This window comes from Periplaneta americana, chromosome 9 (genome assembly GCF_040183065.1).
Source record: "Periplaneta americana isolate PAMFEO1 chromosome 9, P.americana_PAMFEO1_priV1, whole genome shotgun sequence".
Classification (NCBI taxonomy): Eukaryota; Metazoa; Arthropoda; class Insecta; order Blattodea; family Blattidae; genus Periplaneta; species Periplaneta americana.
This window is the reverse complement of record NC_091125.1, coordinates 62,210,379-62,222,792: the sequence shown is the minus strand read 5'-3', so window position 1 is coordinate 62,222,792 and position 12,414 is coordinate 62,210,379. Positions and strand designations below refer to the sequence as shown.

Genomic DNA, 12,414 nt, shown 5'->3' with positions numbered 1-12,414 from the left:
TTAAGATGGTCTCCATGTCTTCTGACATTTTATTTTCCATATCAGGGAGTTCAGTTGTACATTCCTTAAGGATGTGATATACACTGACCAGCAGAAAAACGGAACACTTTGAAATCTTTAGTACATACTAAATCAATTCTACATTCATCAACAGTTATGGTCGCCCTCGGTAGCATAGTTGGTATAGTGCTGGCCATCTATGTTCGAGGTTGCAGAAGGATACAAGCAATATTGTAGACATCCTTCCTTACCATTTTTATAAAATGGAATAATTTATATATTCGGTTGAAAGCAACAATTTTTATGTGCAGAATCATACCTGAAATTAAATTCTCTGGACATTTGTTTTGGAGTGTAAGAAGTTCATGAATTATGACAACATATGCATAACTGTTTAAAACATAGAAGATGAAGTGATTAAGTGCAAAGTCACTTGTGTAGCAGACAAAGTAAGCAGTACAAATGGTGCCATAGTTTGTCATGAATATTTGCTACATTCCTGTTTGGTCAAAGGATCATCACATGCTCTCTCTCTAAATAATACAGATAGATCCAATCAGTAGTTGTAATAAATGAGAACTGTTTTGTTTCAAATTATGCGGACATTAAGGGAAATCAGATAAGAAATATGACTTGTGAACTGGCAAACAGAAAGGAATATGAGGAAATTTAGTTTTTACAATTTATATAAAACAGTGGTTATCTTAGTTATGGCATAAAAAGTGTTACAATACAATTTGTGTCACTTGTAGTTGTACTGTTTATTTCGTATGTTGCAGCTGTTCGAGTATTTGGAGCCCCACAGACTGTTGTAAGAGTAGCAATGGCTGTAAGAGTGGTAGCACATAATACTGTAAACGCACTTTGCAGTTTCTACTTGGATCGAAAATTAAGAAAACTTCTGATTGCTCCGAGACTTGCTCATCTTATTAAACTTCTTCAAGGTAATGCACATATTAGACGATATCTTACCTCAGAAGCCTGATGGAAGTAAGTCCAAAATCTTCATTTTGAGAAATGGTGAGATTGTCGTATGCTGGTTCTTCTCCGACGTGTTGTCGAGGTGGGGAGGAGATACGGGAGTGACGTGACAAAATGGCTGTCGCTTGTGGATGGGGTGATGATAAGAAACTGTGGTGAAGTTTAAAAGAAAGACTGTTTTTAAAGTAACATTTGTTTATTACAGAAATAACAGTGAAAGTGTAACTGTGGTTCCCTCCTAGTTCTGTGATAGTGGTAACGGGAGAGTCATGATAGAAATTGATAGTTTAGAAATTCGTCCTGAGGCTTCGATGCGAGGAGAGTTATGATGCGTGATAGTAAAGTACGACTTGAATGAGAGGGAGGTAGGGGTAACAGGAGTGCCTGGGGAAAATCGGCTTGTTTTCATGTGTGTTGTGGGGTGGGCAGGATAACGAGAGAGATGGAATCGGGATGATGGTTGATTCTCTAGGTCGAAGGATCAAACACAGCGTACTGTGCGACTTATCGACGTTCGAGAACACATCCCTTTGGATTCGGAGGATCAACACAGCGCACTATGCGACTTACCGACTCCAAGAGGGGGAGGAATGGTGGCCTCTAGCGTTCGGAGGATCAACACAGCGTACTATGCGACTTACTGACACTGGGGGGGGGGGGGGGGTTTAGTGGCCTCTAGTGTTCGGAGGATCAACACAGCGAACTATGCGACTTACCGACACTAGAGGAGGGGTTTTCAGGAGAGGACTGTGGTTTATCGAACAAGCCGGGATAAGTGGGAAGTCGAAGTCAGGAAGAGAAGTGGGTGGGTTGGAGGTGGTGATGAGACTAGTAACGAGATGAGAATAACATAAGTTTAGGATACGTAAGAAGTGAGGAAGATTCGGCTGGTGTAAGAAAGAATACAAGAGACAGGGGCGCAGCTTGGCTCCCTGTTCCCGGAGTGGTGGCCATGTGTAGGCACGTCCGAACAAAAGACAACCATGATGTAGGCCCGGTTGGAAGACTGCTGCCAGTGACGGAGGACGCATTAGAGCTACCTCTTTGCAATCTGGCGAACGAGTGGCCTGGCCTTGTGTCCAAGCTATATTTATACCCCTCGGAACAATGGTGGTTGAGGACGCCGTTGACGTCACAGTGCCTGGGGGTATTTCTACTGCAAACGTGACTCGTTGCCGCGCGATCTTTGCTTTCTCCCTCACAAGAGGGAAAAAAAGCGAGCCAACCTGCTTTCTGAGAGAGAGAAAGCAGTGACTCTCGTTTGCGCGGGTAGGTTTGAACCGTTTAAAGTAGGATGCACGGGCATCGAGAATTGATATACACAACAAGATGAATGTTCTACTTTGCACACAGCTTTATGACTTAATTCCTTCGAATATCGAAAAATATGCAACTATCCATCCCTGCAGTTCGGGATTACCAACAAAAAAAAGCATAAAATACTATATATGAATTAGAAGTCCATGTTTTGGCACTTATTTCCTTTTGGCTTCTGGCGCATGATATGTTCTCATATATTTGTTCTTATACTATATCTTATTTGAAATCACATCATATACATGTAATCCCACTTCTGCACTCAGGCTATATTATATTAATTTGTCATGTACATTTAAAATACAAGATTAAAAATGTACAAAATTTTAGCACGACCTACTTTAGTCTATGGATCAGAAGTCTGGACTCTGACAAAAAAGATGTTCAACATACAACTATCAATGAAATGAAATTCATGAGGAAAATAGCACGATACACACTGTGGGATACAAAACGAAATACAGAAATTTTGGAAGAATTGAACGTCCAACCTATATTAAATTTTCTTCAAATCTGTAGACTTAATTGCAAACAGCATGTTGAGAGAATGCCAACAGAAAGATGGCCAAAGGCAGTGCTACATTATCCCCCTTCTGGACAACGATTTGTTGGAAGACCATTAAAAAGATGGCATGAGACCAGTGAGATCGCAACAGATCACTAGGTCTAGTGCTTCAATTGGATGGTGATGATGATGATTATTCATTTAAGAGTGAGCCATGTTGTTATTTAGTCAACTATCCAAAGACAGGTTGGAACCTTATAAGTCACGCCAATGAGGCATCGTTCGTGAGGCAACTAAGCCAGGAGATAATGGGGTTGAATGGCCATTCCTTTCTGTCTTGCCATTGCATACATCGATGACTAGTAACATATGGACTAATCAGACTTAAGATGTATACTAACAGTTGTTCTTTCTCTAACACATATTGTCAAAGAAGATGTACTGTCTGATAATATAATACAGTAGATGTACACACCCATATTAGCCAGAACCTCAGTCAGAAGTAAGAGCTGTGTTTTGATACCTATTTTCATCCTGTCGTGCTGCTTCTGCTGCTGCTGTCAACTATAGGTGTGCCACATTACTTACAAATGTCTTTTAAGGAATCTGGAGATTCATTGCTGCCCTCACATAAGCCTGCCATCAGTTCCTATCCTGATCAAGATTAATGCAGTCCCTGCCATCCTATCTCACCTCCCTCAAATCCATTATAGGTGTTCCACATACAAACAATAATAATTATGCTAGATTCCCACCTTAAAGTATGTCTGTTGACTTTCCCCTACCATATGCAGGGTTTGCATACAGAATCAGTAATAGGGAATATTGGAGTCACAGTATGAACTGGAATCCAAGTGGTCACTTGTATGTACATGGGTCTGAGCCATTAACACGTTAGTTTTAAGGAGTAGTAAAGTGATAATACACCGGTCCTGCTAGTGGAAGATATAGCGAATTATTTTTTGCATATGGCTCACCTGTTGTGTTTGAAATGCACAGGAAATGATTCAGCAGAAAGTGCCTGGCAATTCACAAGTGCTTTTAAACAGATTTATTCATGCCATCATTTCATTGGGTTTGATTTTGTACCCAAATGAGTCACTCTGTATTGTTATTTTGTTACTGGTTAATAGGCAAAATTTGTCAAGTCTTGCTTGCTGGTCACATTACAAATTGGTTATTGGTTGAGGTGAAGTTTGAGTCAGGAGGTCCGTGGAGTATGAATTAGAGCAGCTGAAGAAGGAAGTTTATGACTTTGTAAACTGAAGGAGAGTCTGTATGAATGTGATAATGTGTAATTCTAATACACTTACGGTCTTACTAATAAACCGTATATAGTTTTTATATGAGACAGAAAACGTTATTAATAAACCATGCATAAGCGATGGATGTATAAACAATCTGTAACTATACAATGGGAATTGCTTTGCAGTATGGTAGTTATATATATAAGAAACCCCTTGTTTAAGCGTTGTATATAGAGAAAAACTGGCTGCCCCTCTAACAGCTGTTCATATCGACTGTCATTTTATGATGTTGGATGCCTTGTAACCACAGAAGAACACACCAAAGAGCACGAAATAAGTAGAATATTATTGCTGTAGCTTATACTCTTTGACTGAAATATAGTGTGGTAATCGATTAGAGCCAGTTGTACTATCGATTCTTAACATGGCAGACTAGAGCGCTCTACCAAATGCAATAGAGAATCTCAGATATTCTATTACCTTTCGTAATGAAGTAATGACGAAATTATGATGTAGCTGTGTAACAGTTATACTGTTATACACGATGTATGTAGTGATTATTAGTAAGGAATTTACACACGACTTATAAACGAGCTACTCATTGTATAAATATAAGAGAGTTAAACGTATGTATATAGAGTTTTTATTAGTAAGACCGTTATTATTTTGATTATTGCATAAAACATATAATGAAAGTGTTTATACTGTCTGTTGACACACTTCATTTTTTTTTTCTTTTGATGTTAGAACAAGAATAGTCTTTCTTCAGTGAAAGTTTCAGTATATGTAATAAATATGTTCATGTTGATGCCCGTTTGTATAGGAGCAGTATTTCAGCCCAAGACAGGGTCTCCTTCTCCAGCAGAGTTGGAGTTGCGGGCGGCTCGAGCACTGGCACAGTTGCAGACGTTGGTTCCTAATTACATAGCTCGCTGGGCTGGCCCAGCATACCAAGCTGGCCTACTCACTCTCTTCAGCGCACTGCAGTCTCCTGCACTCAACAAACAGGTGACAGTCAACTTGATTCCTTAAAAATTCTCAGTTCACTCAACAAACCTAGAATGTAAGTAAAGAGCATAGGATATGAAGAAATAAGAAGGGAAGTTATTATGCAGTTTTTTGGTGTATCAGAAGTTTGTTGAATTACAGACATCTACAAGTTCAATCACCAGTACTTGAATTTGTTATATTTTGAAGTATTTGTTATATTTCTGGACATTTCCAGTATGATACATATATATAATACAGGTACTATATTTTCTCGAATACCCGCACACTTTTTTCTGTAATATACAAATAAAAAATACGGATGTGTTGCTTATTCGAAATTAAATTGGCAACATTGCTCGATTTTCCTTCCACGCAACTCTTAAGGTGGTAGTGCATGCCATTATCTTCTCACGCTGCTATTTCAATTGTTAAAATTGTTAAATGGCATTTGGATTAGCAGTACATGCGTCACATTCAAGTGTGTTAAGTGTGCCGACCAATCCATTCGAAGTTTTTCCATAGTGTTCTTCAACTGAATGTAATTAATTTTCAATGAAATAATGCCAGATAGAACTCCAATTACCACAGAATAATAGACACAGTACAACAGCAACAAGCATGTCTAACAGTAAAACTACAGGCAAGTTGCGACGTGACCTAATAGCAACTATAAATAAATAAATAAAATTATCAATAATTACATCACAATCACTGATCACTTAACAAACACACACCCACAATGATGCTCATTACAAAAAACGATCACTGAAACTGAATGTTGATATTGGTTGCTTTTAAATTTCGTAACGAATTTAATTGTTTATGAAAAGTGTTCATTATTAATAATAATTTAACTAATATTAAAGCAAAAATACAGTCGCATACACTGTTCGTTGAACTTTTAATTCCATATTATTATTTCTGCTTGATGGATCATATGCAGAAACTAAGAGGAAGGCAGAAAATAGGAAAAATTTGAAGAATGCTGGGTTTGCAGTGAAAGACCTGCCCTGGGACAGAATACTTATATATGTATTTCTGCTGGTAATATTTATGATCATTACTGTTCAATCAGAGGGGCACAGGCTAATTGGGATAATTGATAGATTTAAACTGATCTGAAAAATGTGGATCTTAGACAAAGAAGTGGAGTCACTGTTGCGTCATGTGTAGGAATTCATCATCTCAAAATCAGGAGGAAAAAAGGGAGGGGCATTGTGAGTTGTTTCACTAACATGTTTACCATAACTTGGCACGCGAAAAGAATTTAAATTTCGAGATTAACAAGATAGAAATGGCATAGGTTCGAACCCAAAAATTTGGGGCATATGAAATAAATTCTGTAACTTGGCGAACTACCTACAACTATTACAGGGAAGGAGTGAAAATGAATCTTGTAACGAATGTTTTCGCAGAACGTAGCACATAGTAAACTGAGCTTTGTCATGACTCTTGTTACTGCTTTTGAAATAGATTTCTTAACATGTTATGTGTTAGTTGTTCTCTCTTTGTCAATTTTTTTTTTTTTTTTTTTTTTTACCGATTGTATGTTTAAACATTGTATAAATACAGTATAAACGTGAAAATATTTTCAACTGAAATTGTATTTAGTAGATACTTTATTTTTCTATTTTTTTTTTTTCAGTTGGTGTACACGTTGTTGGACGTGTTAGCAGCAGAACTGTATCCAGACTTGGCAACTGGTGAAATATCACCACAGTAAAATTAGTGGTATGTTTATAGTTGCCGAGTAGAATAGTGTAAATCTGGTAATAGATCTCGTGATAAGCCTGGTGATATTGATTGTTGCTTATGTAGTCATATGATCTCATAGGTGCATTTATCAATATTATTAGAATATATATATATAATTGTTGTATAATAAATATATCTTTTTTTTACATACATTTTTATAGTGTGACATCTTTCTCCCATCTTTCCTTTTACATCTGAAATTCCATTCAAATTTCTCTCCTTAAAAAAATTGGTGATTTCGAAGAAAACTGTTTATGTTTCCCGTTCTTTGCCATTCCTTTTCTATATCACAACAGTTGATGCTTTCCATTAAGATGGACATATTCTTCCTCCCCAGTCATAGATACTTCATTTCACTATTAACCCAAATAATCCATCTAAGAGCTCCACACAGAAGCTGTAGATAAGTTTATCATCTTAGGTGTTATCCTTGGAGCATCATTTTAGATTTGCAACGAATATAAACAGGAAATGGGTAGTGGTGGTGGTGGTGGAAGTGGTTGTGGTGGTGAGATGATAGTAATTTGTTGTCCAGGAAGTAGTAAGCTAGTTTGTTGTCCAGGAAATTTATGTATGTTCTCCATATGTCTTGTAGCTTCCTGGTGTAATTTTAATGTAGTGTCGAAATGAGGAATGAAGTCGAGGTAGAAATTTTTTTAGATCCTTGAGTTTTCTTCTTCACATAAGATTACTTTGGTGATGTATCTATATAGAGATTTTATATAGATTTTATATACAGGCTGGCAGGCCATAAGACAATTAAATACACTCTTGTGGAATGAGAAGGTAACAAGGAAAACTAAGACAAGTATATATAAAACTATAATAGAAAGTATATGTACCTATGGATCTGAATCTTGGGAAATGAGAGACAGGATGAAGAAGAAATTGTTGGCTCTAGAAATGGATTACTGGCGCCGTAGTTGTCAAATTTCGAGGATGGACACATTAGGAATCAGGATGTCCGAAATATAATGCAGGTATCAGGAGATATCTTACAATCAGTGGAAACTAAACTCCTGATATGGTATGGGCATCTCCAGAGAATGTCAGCCGACCGCTGGCCTAATAAGGTCTTCAACTGGACTCCCCCGGAAAAAAAGAGAAGAGGAAGGCCAATGAAAAAATGGAGCAAGGAGGTTCAGGAGGATATGGTCTGCAGGGATCTACAAATGGGCGATTGGCAAAACTGGAGTACCTGGAAGTTGAGAAGCGGGAGACGGCGACAGCCGTAAAATTACTCGCAATACATAATATACAGGCTGTCCCTGAACTGCCATCCACTTTATTCAAATAAGCAATCCAAATCACGCATTTGGATAAACATGCTGGTTTATCGACTTTTAATACTTAATGAACCTTAATTGAATTTGGTATAACTTTCATCTCCCCTGGTACTTCTTCAAAACACATCCAACATGACAGACATGTGAGTAATGTCAGCATACTGCAGTATAACTTGAAGAAATGGACTGCGATTCTTGATATGCTGCTGAGCAGTCATGGCCATGAATTCGATTTTGGAATACTTTCCATGCTGTTTATGATTTAAAAAGTTTGGTTCCATCTTGCCTAAAACATGCAAGTTTTTAACGAAAACAGGACATCAATAGCAGTTGTAGGAAGAATATTTTGGAGAAGACCTGGCTGAAACTTAAAGCAATATCGCACTTTCAACTACTTAAAGAAATAATATCATTGTATCATAACCAGTGAGTTTCAAAATTTGAGCGTATGTCTTGTTTAATTTACTTGTTTTAATGAAATATTTTCTTTTAACAATAAATTATTCTTGTTTCTCTTTAGACTATTTTAGCTGAGTGAATTTCCCAGCTAATAGGTAGTCCTTTTGGAAGTCGTATTATACACATAGACACTAACTTCTTGCGTCCAACCAGCAAGAATTTTTGGGAGAAGACCATTAAATAGTATCATCACTATTATAATTTGTCTGTAATGGCTAATATGGAAATTCCACACTAACTACATGCAGTTAAATTAGCGAGACCTGTTGATTAGCTCAATATGTTACAGAAAGTTGTATAACAGAATACAAGCTTTGCTATTCAGTTTTCTATAATATCATACAACTTACCATGTTTGGAATAAGTCTTATAAATTAATCGTGATATCGTAATAACTTAATAAGAGGTAAATTCATATTAATGTATAATCTCATTCACTCCTGTCGATCACAGTTCAGAAGTATTGAATGTGGACAAAATGGAAGGCAGCCACACTGTTGAACGGAATTCAAATTTTAAAATTAGAACAGGGTCATTGTCTTGGACACCAGTTCAGCAGTGTTTGAGTTCTGTTTCACCATGACTTGTTATTAGTAAATATTTTCTTTTTATGTCATATTGTGTGTGAGAGAGACTTTTCGACTTACTGTGAAATATGGCTGTTCCATGTGAAGATAAAGACAGCCAATCTCATGACATCAATAAAGTAAGATTATCAAGTACATTACAGTAGTATTTCAAAAATAAATTTGCATTCCAGATAGTGACATGATTCCCAAACCATTTTCAATTAATTTATTATTTCATATTATATTATTACTGCAATATCAGTATTATTAAAACTACAGCAGAGCATTGATTATATTCTGTTATCATGGTTCTTATTTATATTAACCGTTTACTGTCAATAATTTCGACCTTAGATTGTTGTATTTTCTGTTGGATAGTGAAGAATTGCATGATATCGACAGTCATCAGTCTCACGTTCAAGCATTTTGTAATATTCCAGACCTAGGAAACCACAGTTCAGACAGTTGTATGATCATAAGTGAAAGTCGTTAGTTGTCTTTATGCAAAATGTTTCCAAAGGAAAGTGGTATTAGTGTGACAATACAAAGGTATGTATAAATATTACTTCCTTATAATTTAAAAGGATTATTGGCATACTTATCCTCCCATGCCTCATCTTCCAATCCTCTTTCTTTCAGTGTTCTAATTATTCCTTGTGTTCATGTCAACTTTGGTCTTCCCCTCTTCCTTTTCCCATTGGAATCCATCCATGCCCATTCAGCAGTCTATCTTCTGTCATCCATTTCAATCCTGAAAATAGGTGCAAGAAGATGTCCTAATAGCGTAATTCAGAAATACCATACAGTCTCTTATGTGGCAGTTAAAGCAATCATAAATAATAACAAAAAATAAATATACCCACAGAAACCCTCCATGATTACAAACGGCTATAATTTCGTAATGGTGTATATTAAGAACTTCTTACTAGTGTCATAAGCAAAGATGAGTCAAAGAATTCCTGTTTTGAATATTATTGTATGTCCAATGGCGGCAAAAGCAATAGATGGCAGAGAAGCGAATGGAAGCTTAAGAAATTGGAGAATAAAAGTAAATGTAAATAAAACTCAAGTCATAATTTTTACCAGAAGAAAGTCAGAAACACCAGATCACCTCAATCTCTTCTCCGAATGTATCTACTATAAACAATCTGACAAAAATCTCAGCATTACACTTGATAAACAACTTCGATTTCATCACCATGTTGAAGCAGCTCTTAACAAAGCATTAGCTAGATTCATTGATCTATATTCATTGTTGAAATCGCCATACATCAGACTTCTTTTGAAAAAAAATATCTACACTTCTGTTATCAGATCTAAAATGACCTATGGCTGCGCTAGTGGTGGCTGAAGCCTCTTTGTCTGAATAGTGCCAGAACATTCAAGTGAGAAACGAAAAGTAACGATAATGTATGTTTTATATCGTGAATATTATATATAGATAATAATAATAATAATAATAATAATAATAATAGACCTAGTAGTAAATTAATATAGTAAATTCACGGAACTTTGAAGTTTTCTAAACTGTTCTATACTTGAATTATATTTTCCTGTAATTTTCAGCAAAGAGTTGAATGACTTTCTGCCTAAAATTGGGGATCTTGCTACCACAAGTGAATTAAATCCATCATACCTTTCTTAGACTAATGCCAGATGCATTCAAAAAGAACACGAGAAAAACAGAAGAAAGAATTTTTAATATCACATCAACAGATCTATTTGTTTTTTGCATAAACATTTTAGCACCTTTTATTTACATATTTATGTTCAAATCTAGAATTAATATTTCCATATGTATTTACTTCTGTTTATCTTCATATGATGAAGAAAGTGTCTTATATAATGAAATATTTTATTCATAATTTATTGTTTCTCATCAACACAGCACAATTACGTGCATAATTATATGATGCCAGATACCACACTGTTTTCCCTATGCTCGCGCTCTTTTCAATAACGTATTTGCTGGAAAGAAAGTCAGCCCTGGCATGGAACAAATATTCGTTATTTAGTGCTGCCACCTCGAATCGAGTTGTCAACTGACTGGCACGGATAAGACCTTTCCCCTTGCTCTTTGCACCACCGTGAAAGTACATCGAATAGATTACAAAACCTTCTGCGCATGTCCATACAGAGGTAGTTGGCAATGGCTCGAATGACAAGGATATTACATTGTAAAGCCATACAGCAGTGCATGAGTAGGCGAATAGTATTGTTACTCTGACAAAGCATGGCACGGTAGTTCAAATCAATGTTCTGCTGGATTCACTCCATGATAAATCTATATTTTTTATAATATTTGTGATATAGCACTCTGAATGTAAGTTAAAAATAAGATTTAATTATATTTTATTTAGGCAGTGCCATGGCACGAGGGTACTACCCCTAAAGCTGTCCCTGTGGTTGCGAAATCTGGAGCAACACAAAATTCCAAATTATCGCAAGTCTTCATGCTATACAGAGAAAAGTATCTCTAACCATCACTGATGCAGACTGTAGAACCACCAATCTACAACTACAAAACATGCTTGAAATAGAATGATTCCACGACATCATACAGAAATTTACAGAAAACTTTCATAAAGACTTGCTGTACCACTCTAATCCTCTGATAAGAGCCCTGGCAACAACTGCATAAAATCACAACTACCATCATGATTGATCACCTCCTTGAAAATTTAAATGTTCCTGTTTGTTAACAATCTCTGTTAAAGTAAAAGCCTTTACAGGCTGACACTTATGTACCATACATGTCCCTGTTAATAAATAAATAAAATAATATAGGTTTCATTTGTTCAGGTTTGGTAGTCTTTTGTTATTAGTAGAGTGTGGAACTGGGATACTATAGCAGTCAATGTACGCAAGCATTGACTATAGCTTTTACACACTCGGTACTGGGCACACACTCCGGACATAAACTAAGGTAGTACAGTCTGGTTATGATTGAAAATAAAATACATACCTTATACATGCAAGGTTCCATCATCTTCGGTTTCGTTGCCGGCATTACAATGAACAACAAAATACACCCGAAGATTTGCGAACTGAAACGTCCTGCGGTGATCACTCAAACAGTTTTTATATTTTGAGAACGACTGTTCAACATCACAGGATGTCAATGGTGAATGCAAATACGACTGGTGTTTTGACATTGCACTTGTACACGTTACCAAATACAGTAGAGCGTCTTGTTTAGGCACAGTGAAAATGTAAAGAAAGTGCAGGTAACATGTGGAAGAGGACGAGCTGTACAATAAACGCGAGGGATGCATAAGGTTTTAGTTACAATAGTTATGGGGGAG

General features: G+C 36.4%; 1 protein-coding gene across 3 annotated transcripts in view; it reads left to right on the top strand.

The window, feature by feature from the left end:
• Positions 1–6,947, top strand: part of LOC138706003 (sorting nexin-14-like) — a 51,845-nt gene extending 44,898 nt beyond the window's left edge. For all 3 annotated transcript variants that reach the window (XM_069834874.1, XM_069834873.1, XM_069834872.1), the window contains 3 exons: positions 780–944; positions 4,874–5,058; positions 6,686–6,947. In XM_069834874.1, coding sequence (XP_069690975.1) covers positions 780–944; positions 4,874–5,058; positions 6,686–6,763 — 428 coding nt within the window. In that variant the 3' untranslated portion in view covers positions 6,764–6,947. The remainder of the gene's footprint in view (positions 1–779; positions 945–4,873; positions 5,059–6,685) is intronic.
• Positions 6,948–12,414: the final 5,467 nt, after the last annotated feature.